Raw genomic sequence first — 10210 nt, forward strand, 5'->3', positions numbered from 1 at the left:
AACCTCAGGGATATAGACGATTAACTTTACGAAGCCCCCCAGTGGCACAGCGGTATGTCTTCGGACTTACAACGTCGAAACCGGGTTTCGATACCCGTGGTGGGCAGAGCACAGATAGCCCATTGTGTAGCTTTGTGCTTAATTACAAACAAACATTTACGAAATTGTGTAATAATTACAATTGGAATGAAGCTCTGCGAAAAACAGATTTTTGTGTTTTGTTTGGTTTTTGTTTTTAACTATGCACAAAGCTACACAATGGGCTATCTGTGCTCTGCCCACCACGGGTATCAAAACCCGGTTTCTAGCGTTGTAAGTCCGCAGACGTACCGCTGTGCCACTGGGGGAGGGCAGATTTTTGTGAAACGCATCTTTAAACTCTCCTGTGTTGTAACAATCTAGGTGAGCTTCTTTGTCCGTTACAGTTTTATTTTTGGTGCAGATACTACTCCAATCGCACCATTATTCTTGTATTTACACCTTTTATTACACGTAGAAAATTAAAGGCAATATTAAACGTTTAGAAAAGAGAAATTATGTTACATTCAGAAATGTATATAATAAATTAGAACAACCTTAGTTTTCTTACAGTTAAGAGCACACAAGCACACACACACTCTTCCCCGGTAGTTCAGTGATAAACTGGAGGACTTAAAAAGCTACAACTGTGCTTGTGCACCTTCCTACTTACAAACTAACAAACGAACACAACTTAAGTAAACTTATAAGGCATTGTTGTAATCTGATCGCAGTTACTGTTACGAAGTTAAGTGTAAGGAGCATTGATTGAGGTTGAAAGAGTGGCTGGTTTTTGGTCAGTCCCTAAGGATTTACGCTGCTCTATGTCGTTAGAAAATTATTGGAAGGGGCGGCCACCTTTCTTGTTTAGCTGGTGTAGAAATTACGGAACCCACTATTATTATAAAACGTTATAATCCTAATTATGGAAAACAAGTGTGTAAAATTGGAAAGAAAGGGGCCTATTTGCATGGGTATGGAAAAAAATGTAAAAGATAGAAATTCAACGAAAGGAAGAAAAAAGCCCGGGAAATGTGAGAGAGAATAAATGTACCGAGAGAAAGGCGAATGAAGAAAGTAATATGTTGTCAATAAGAAAAGGAACTTAGTTCTAAATCTATGTGCTACTGATTATCAAAGTTACACAACATTAGTAATAATTTAAATCTTAAAAATCTAAAAAAAAGGGTTAAAGATTTATCTAGAATCAATACGGGAACTCGCTGTTATATGTTCACTTAAAAAATGTTTATCCTTTATAAATTAATATAATATACTTGCTTGCACTTGTAAGTGTTGTTGATCATTTCGACACCACTTTGTTACGATCATGTTATATTTGCACTTTGCTTTCTTCCAACTTTATTAAGGTTGTACTTATTGACTAATATCAATCTAAACAAATTTATGTTTATTATTGTATATACTAGAGATAAGACGGCTAGTCAACAGCAATTCTTAGGATACTCTAATCGAATAGTGGGATTTGACTGTCACTTTTATAACGCACCACGGCCTCAGAATGAGGAGCGCGATCTCTTTTTTCGGTAGCGAGACGTAAACCATGGAGCCTCGGAGCCACAGTCTGGCACGCTAACAACACTAGGACATGTTGGCCCACGTCTTACTCTGGAATGTTAAAAACTGGTGCCAAGACCGCTTAATTGAATGTTAAAACTGTTGCCAAGACTGCTTAATTGAATGTTAAAACTGTTGCCAAGACTGCTTAATTGAATGTTAAAAAACTGGTGCCAAGACCGCTTAATTCCGTTTAGAAAAAAGCGAGGCCCGGCATGGCCAGGTGGTTAGGGAACTCAACTCGCAATTTGCGGGTCGCAGGTTCGAATCCCCGTCACACCAAACATGCTCGCCCTTTCAGCCGTGGGGGTATTATATGTGAAGACCAATCCCACTATTCGTTTGTAAAAAAAATAGTCCAAAAGTTGGCGGTGGGTAGTGATGACTAGCTGCCTTCCCTCTAGTCTTACACTGCTAAATTAGGGACGGCCAGCGCAGATAGCCCTCGTGTAGCTTTGCGCGAAATCCGTAACAAACTGAAAAAAAGCGACGTTACACCTTCTGACCGCGATATTTAATTAATTTTTAATATTTAATATTATTGGCTACATTTTAATACTAAGTGCCTTAGCTAGACTATTTATTAATTGTTTCTGTTGGTTTTTAGCTCAAATATATAAAATTGATACTTCGAGAAAGAGGGTAAAAAAAACTATTAATAAATTACCAGCTAACTAATTTCTTCGAAATAACTCGAAACGTCGTTAATAAAAGAAAAAAAAAGTACACTCATAAATTATCGTACAGTTTACTTCTTCGAAATAATTCGACAATTAACCTTAAGAATAAACAAGAAAAAAAACATTCAAGGATATATTTACCAGTGTTGCATTTCTCTCCAAACCACCCTGTTTGACAGAAGCATTGCAGTTTGGGGAATGTTGTACTATCAACATTGATACACTTTCCATGAGTACCACAATCACTGTCTGACCAGCACTCGTCTGCAATTCGAGAGTATACGAAAAACGTCATAGCATTTCACTTAACATAAGAACCAATATATCTATGATACGCAAAAACAGTCATTGTTAATAATAATGTTTGTTTGTTTGAAGTTAAGCACATTCTTATGAGTGTGTTAATTTTTGTAACATTCTTGCGAGTGTCTTATTTTATGCATCCTTCTTGTGAGTGTTAGACTGACTTACCTGAATAATTCTCCAGTAAATAACGTAGTCATCTGATAATTCTTTACGAGAATATTTGCTCAAATCTACCATCGTGGATTTGACTGGAGATTCTGCAAAATAAGCCAGAGAAAACCAACGTTAGAAAGGGTAGCCCAACGAATGGCTGCAAATAATGATGTTTTCAGTTAAAAAAAACAAAAAAAACAGGGCTTTTAATATACCAAAACCCATTATTGGTAATTAGCACTATTAATATATTATTTTTACTGGATGTTCAACGCCTGTGAGGTAGGGTTTAGGGTTTTCTACTTGGTGTCTATGGGTTTGTTTCGTTTGTTTTTGTTTTGGATATTCGATCAAAACTACACAAGGGCTAGATGCGATAGCCTTCCCTTATTTTGCATTTGACTATACAAGGGCTAGATGCGCTTTATTCTGAATATGAACGTACATCATTTTTGTAAGTATGTTAAATTTTATAACATTCTTGTGAATGTATTTTTTGTAGTAACATTCTTATGAGTGTCTTATTTTGTACATCATTCTTGTAAGTGTGTTAATTTTTATAACATCCTTACGAATGTATTTCCTGTAGTAACATTCTTGTGAGTGTCTTATTTTGTGCATTATTCTTATGAGTGTGTTAATTTTGTAACATTCTTATGAATGTATTTTCTGTAGTAACATTCTTGAGTGTCTTATTTTGTGCATCATTCTTGTAAGTGTGTTAATTTTTTTAAAATTCTTGTGAGTGTATTTTTCGTACATCATTCTTGTAAGTATGTTAAATTTTGTAACATTCTTGTGAATGTCTTATTTTGTACATCATTCTTGCAAGTGTCTTAATTTTTGTAACATTCTTGTGAGTGTATTATTTGCATTAACATTATTGTGTCTTATTTTGTGCGTCATTCTTATGAGTGTGTTAATTTTTGTAACATTCTTGTGAGTGTCTTTTTTGTAGTAACATTCTTGTGAGTGTATTTTTTGTAGTAATATTCTTGTGAGTGTATTTTTTGTAGTAACTAAAATGTATTATTTTTTCCCATTATTGCGAGTGTGTTAATTTTTGTAACATTGTTGTGAATGTATTTTTTGTAGTAACATTATAGCGAGTGCCTTATTTTGTTCATTATTCTTGTAAGTTTGTTAATTTTTGCTAACATTCTTGTGAGTGTATTGTTTGCATTAACATTCTTGTGAGTGTCTTATTTTGTTCATTATTCTTGTAAGTTTGTTAATTTTTGTAACATTCTGGTGAGTGTATTGTTTGCATTAACATTCTTGTGAGTGTATTTATTGCATTAACATTCTTGTGAGTGTCTTATTTTGCGCATCATTTTTACGAGTGTGTTAATTTTTGTAATATTCTTGTGAGAGTATTTTTTGTAGTAACATTCTTCTGAACGTCTTATTTTGTGCATCATTCTTGTAAGTAATGTTAAATTTTATAACATTCTTGTGAATGTATTTTTTGTAGTAACATTCTTATGAGTGTCTTATTTTGTACATCATTCTTGTAAGTGTGTTAATTTTTATAACATCCTTACGAATGTATTTCCTGTAGTAACATTCTTGCGAGTGTCTTATTTTTGTCCCGAAAAAAAGTCAGGCTATCGAAAATATCTAAACATCGAACAACGGAATTAATAAGCGGTGAAACACAGAAGCCATAAATTAGCTCCATTTACGCCTTAAACGTATGCTTAAATTTATTTTTTAATGACGTTTGATGTTCATTGTCTGACGATAAGTGCAGAATATCCGTGACGATGGCCTTAAACCTAGATATTAATAGTGGTTTGTTAACGATGTTCATTGTCTGACGATAAGTGCAGAATGTCCGTGACGAGAGCCTTAAACCAAGGTATAAATATCGGTTTGTTAATGATGTTCGTGACCTGACGATCAGTGCAGAATATCCGTGACGATGGCCTTAAACCTAGATATTAATAGTGGTTTGTTAACGATGTTCATTGTCTGAAGATCAGTGCAGAATGTTCGTGACGAGGCATAGCAATTAATAACTTCTAACATTTACGAGAACAGTGAAAGTTACTAATAACAGGATGTTGTTCGTTTGTTTCAGAACTTCACGAAAAGCTACACAGGGGTATCTGCGCATATTCGCCCGTAAGTTTGAAGACAACTAGTCATCAGCACCCACCGCCAACTCTTGGGCATCTACTGTGCGATCTAATAGTAGGATTTGACAGTCACACTTATAGCGCACCCGCGACCCAAAGCACATTTCTGTTGCTACGGTTCGCAAACCGTGAAGTCTCGGATTCACAGTTCCAGTACGCTAATAGGTCATGTACAGCCAGAAATCAGATTTGAAAATCACCTGACGAAGATATTTATTTATTTATCTGTCATCCTCTTTATCTATTTGCATCAGCCGTTCCTAATTTAGAAGTGATAAAGTAGAAAGAAGGCCGCTAGTCAACACCACCCGCCGCCAACTCTTGGGTTACTCTATTGTTAACAAAAAGCAGTAGTGACCTTCGCATTTTACCGTAAACCTTACAGCGAGCCCACGGCCCCAAAGTGCGAAGCGCGTTTTTTGGTAGCGGGACGTGAACCAAGAATTCTCTGATTCAAAGTCCTGGCATGCTTACTTCTAGGCCACACACATATTAAAAACATAGTCGAAAGTACTCAGAGTGACTTTTCTTCTGTACCTACCAAAGAAATTCATGGTAGTCTTCCCTCGCTGCTCTCCGTGTCCGTGATATTTCAGTTCATCAGGCCGGTAGAAATCTTTTATCTTTGCATTTCCACTTTCAAGCCCTGTTTTAGGTCGGTGGATATACATTCCAGGTTCTTGACCTCTGGCCCAGATGACGTTCATTAAACTGTTCTCTATGGTGTGGTCAGTGAGTTCTTTTGCTAGAAAAGGTACATTGGAATATTATCATTATTTGTTGGTCGAACACTTCAACACATATGGCCCCTAAAGCCATATAAAGTTCTACGAGGCGACAATCTGAATTGTGAATTACAAGGTCTACTGGGTGACAATCTGAATTATGAATTACAAGGTCTACTGGGTGACAATCTGAATCGTGAATTACAAGGTCTACTGGGTGACAATCTGAATTATGAATTACAGCTTTCAGCTGGTCATCTTATGAGTTTTCACATAAAATATCTTTCATCCAATCAAATTCTTGTCATTGTAGAAGCTACAAATAATGACTTTAACCCTAAATTAGCAATTTACAACCGATGGTACAGGAAGATGTCGAAAATGGATACGCAAAACGCTTGTTAAAAAAAATTAATAAAAAAAGTGCGAGATAAAAATATTGTTCGTATTAATTTTTTAACATTCTTTCCTGTAATAAAACAACAAAGAGTATTTACAGATATGATATTTATTTATCTCATCCTAACCGGTTTATTTATTTGTAGCACAAGGCTACACAATGGGCTATCTGTGCTCTGCCCAAAACGGGTATCGAAACCAGGATTCTAGCGTAGTAAGTCCACAGACATACCTCTGTGCCACTGGGGGGCCATCCTAACCGGGCTGATCTTATCTAGGATGTGGTTCTTAACCAAACCCTATAAGGACATTAATAACAAGTTTGGCAAATGGTACACAGGCTGAAAGGATTGGAAAACCATCGCCCTAGATAACCCATTACTTTACAACTTACATTCATTTTACGACCCACATGGGTATAAAATATTGTGAGTTATAAAACTTGAAATGTCATAAACCTTCTCACTTTTCAAAGAACTAAACTAAGCAAACGTATACATACTGCAGTAATGTCAGAGTTACATACCATAAGAGTCATCATGACTCAGTTACTTCTAGGATAATGTGAAAATATTTGTAAATGTTTTTCCGGAACAAAATGGCGGTTACACCATTCTCTCATTGATCTGCTGGGAAAATGGGAAAACAAGTATTTAGGAAGTAAGTTTTTCACTCTACCTTTTAACTTTTTCCAAACCAATATGGTGATTACGCCATTCTATCCTTGATCTACTGGAGAAATGGGAAAGCAAGTATTTAGGAAGTAAGTTTTTTACTCTACCTTTTAACTTTTTTCGGAACAAAATGGTGGTTACGCCATTCTATCCTTGATCTACTGGAGAAATGGGAAAACAAGTATTTAGGAAGTCAGTTTTTACTCTACCTTTTAACTTTTTTTCCAGAACAAAATGGTTGCGCAATTCCATCCATGATGTACTGGAGAAATGGGATAACAAGTATTTAGGAAGTAAGTTTTTCACTCTACCTTTTAATTTTTTCCGGAACAAAATAGTAGTTACGCCATTCTATCCTTGATCTGCTGGAGGAATGGGAAAACAAGTATTTAGGAAGTAAGTTTTTCACTTTACCTTTTAACGTTTTTCGGAACAAAATGGTGGTTACGCCATTCTATCCTTGATCTACTGGAGAAATGGGAAAACAAGTATTTAGGAAGCAAGTTTTTCACTCTACCTTTTAATTGTTTCCGGAACAAAATGGTGGTTATGCCATTCTATCCTTGATCTACTGGAGAAATGGGAAAACAAGTATTTAGGAAGTTTTTTACTCTACCTTTTAACGTTTTTCGGAACAAAATGGTGGTTACCATTCTATCCTTGACCTACTGGAGAAATGGGAAAACAAGTATTTAGGAAGTCAGTTTTTTACTCTACCTTTTAACTTTTTCCAGAAAAATGGTGGTTACGCCATTCTATCCTTGATGTACTGGAGAAATGGGATAACAAATATTTAGGAAGTAAGTTTTTCACTCTACCTTTTAATTTTTTCCGGAACAAAATGGTGGTTACGCCATTCTCTTCTTCACCTACTGCAGCAGTTAAGTCGTCTGTTCCACCATAATAAGAGTCAACTCGTGGTGTTGACCTGTCACGAGTGTAATAGTCTAAAATACGATTAGCTCCTTCCCGAACGACTCCGATTACAATATCTGTGCAGTCCATAGGATGGAAGTCGTGACGAGGGGTGTATGCGGTTACCTGGGGATACGCATTAGAGCTTTCAGACTGATTTGACTTTGAAGGTTCTGCCGAAACTTCTGGCTCTACAGATGCCCCGGATTCAAACGGCTGTTTAACTTCCCGTATGAAGCGACCACCAGGAGAAAAACTGCGTGCGTTGAAAATGGATTCAAAGGGATGTCCAGCCTCCTGTCTGAACTTACCTCCAGAATAAAGACTATGTGTGCCTGGGGTTTCTGAAAGTGTGATGCCTATTACGTTACCATTGCTATCAAAAATATGTTTCACGTTCTTTGATGGTTGATGAGCGAAGTTTCTGGATGTTGGGAAACCAAAAGACTGATCACTGAACGACAGTTGTGAAGGTGAGAAGTAATAAGGTGATCCGCCAAAGGCTTTTGTTGATAAGGGGTATATAGGAGGATCTCCTATTCTAAGCCTCGTGCGGTCAACAAAGTCATATATTTCTGGAGAATATTTTGAGGTAACTGTCGGTGCAACAGGAACTTTCTCGGTTTTTATATCTTCAGTCTCTGTATCTGAAGGTTTCATGCCTTTAGCTGTGTCCTGGTCTGTTCTGTCTTGAGTTTTCTGAGCTCCACGTGTATTTGTCTCGACTATCTCTTCCATTCTAGATGTTGATTTAGGGATTTCTTCTGCTACAGGTTCATTTACGTCGCTCTTGTGTGTTTCTTCAGTACCAAACTGGAGAACCCATTTATTATCTTTAGTTGTTGTTCTTCCATCCTCCAGATTTACAACGTCTGTTTTCCTTCCTGCTTCAGATGCTCGATGATTGCTAACAAAAGGAAACGCCTTACAACCACTTTTTATTCCCATAGGTCTCCATCCGAGAGCCACGAAACTAGTACCATTTACTCTGAGTACAGCTTCAAGTTCTTCAGTTTCCTTAGAGTATGAAAAAGAAAGCACACAGTCGTTAAGCAAATTGGCAAATGTTTCGTATCTGCGAAAGTTAACGTCGAAAATTAATGTAGTTTCGTAACCGCAGTCATTGTTATTTTGGAATTCGCGATGAAGTCTGATTGATAGCACAGAACCGTGACTTTTCGGCATATCACAAATTATAAAGTCTTTCTTAAAGATATTTAGTTTTCATAATTATTGAAATAATTCAGTTCTTCGATATATATTCCAACAAAACATTCAATAATTTATCAAATTTTATGTACGAGGTTTTTATAAACATTTAAAGTTTAGTTTGTTTATTTTCAAGGGCGAAGCTATACAATGAATTATCTGTGCTATGCCCAGTGCGAGTATCGAAACCTGTTTTTTAGCGTTATAAGTCCGCAAATTTATTACTGAGCCATCTGGGGGGGGGCACTTCTTTAAGTTTGATTTGTTTGATGTTAAGCGTAAAGCTACACAATGGGCTATCTGTGATCTGCCCACAGCTGGTATCGAAACCTAATTTTTAGCGTTATAAGCCCTAGACTTGCTGCTGAGTCACAGAGGAGCACTTTTTAAGACACAACCGTATAATTTTGCTGACGGAACCGGACTAATAAAAAATAAACAAAAAAAAGATGTGTATGGAAAGAATTTAGGAACTTATGCAGAGAAGTACTTACAAATTATGAAAAGGTTTTAGAAAAATCGTTTAGGATTAATGATTTACTAACTTAGTTTAGCAAATAGGGGTTTTTAAAATAGTTGATGGTATTTAAAAAATACTTTATAATTCGAAATGTTTATCATAAAACATGTTATCGAGTTAAACAGAAATAACCTCTTTTATTTCTTTTACAACATACCACGGAGTCTGTCACAAGTCGAAGAATGAAATGTTGAGTCTGTTTAACAAACGGGCATTTAGATGTTCTATGTATACTTAATTCTCTTATTTTCTAATCTTTCGGTTAACAAAGTTAAAAACGTTCACGAATTTCTAATAGATTTACGGCCTGGCATAACCTGGTGGAGATGGTGCTTGACTCGCAGTCTGTTGGTCGCAAGTTCGAATCCCCTCACCGAACATGCTAGCTCTTTCAGCCGTGTGAGGGTCAATCCCACTATTAGTTGATAAAGAGTAGCTCATGAGTTGGTGATGGGTGGTGTTGACTAACTGCCATCCCTCTGGTCTATCACTTCAAAATTATGGACGGCTAAGCACAGAGAGCCCTCGAGTAGCTTTACGCGGAATTCAGAAAACAAACAATCAAATGGATTTCTAAAACGGATAAACATGAAAATTTTGAAAAAATATACACTGAAATGGAGTTAATTATGCAATGTCCCTACTTCCCGAGTTGTATCTAGCGACGATTACTTTTGAATATTTGAACTTTAAACACACCCTAAATTATGAGGTTAAACGTGCATGAAAGTAATTTTTGAACATATAATAAGTCATGTAATACAAATTAAATACGACTCTGTACAGGGAAGAAATTTGGGAAAACGCTGACAAAAAAGTTATACAGTATATGAAAACGCGGTAACTACTTTTTGTTGTTTTATTACAGGAAAGAATAAAAAAAATAACTCGC

At 36.2% G+C, this 10210-nt stretch overlaps 1 protein-coding gene across 1 annotated transcript in view; it reads right to left on the reverse strand.

Moving 5' to 3' along the window:
* The window catches only part of LOC106461132, an 82369-nt gene that overhangs the window by 26137 nt on the left and 46022 nt on the right, over positions 1 to 10210 (reverse strand). The window contains exons 6-7 of the mRNA XM_022388003.1: positions 7493 to 8606; positions 5418 to 5621 (exon numbers count right to left, since the gene is read on the reverse strand). Of these exons, the coding sequence (XP_022243711.1) occupies positions 5418 to 5621; positions 7493 to 8606 (1318 nt within the window). The remainder of the gene's footprint in view (positions 1 to 5417; positions 5622 to 7492; positions 8607 to 10210) is intronic.

Source organism: Limulus polyphemus, unplaced genomic scaffold (genome assembly GCF_000517525.1).
Source record: "Limulus polyphemus unplaced genomic scaffold, Limulus_polyphemus-2.1.2 Scaffold903, whole genome shotgun sequence".
Taxonomy (NCBI): domain Eukaryota; kingdom Metazoa; phylum Arthropoda; class Merostomata; order Xiphosura; family Limulidae; genus Limulus; species Limulus polyphemus.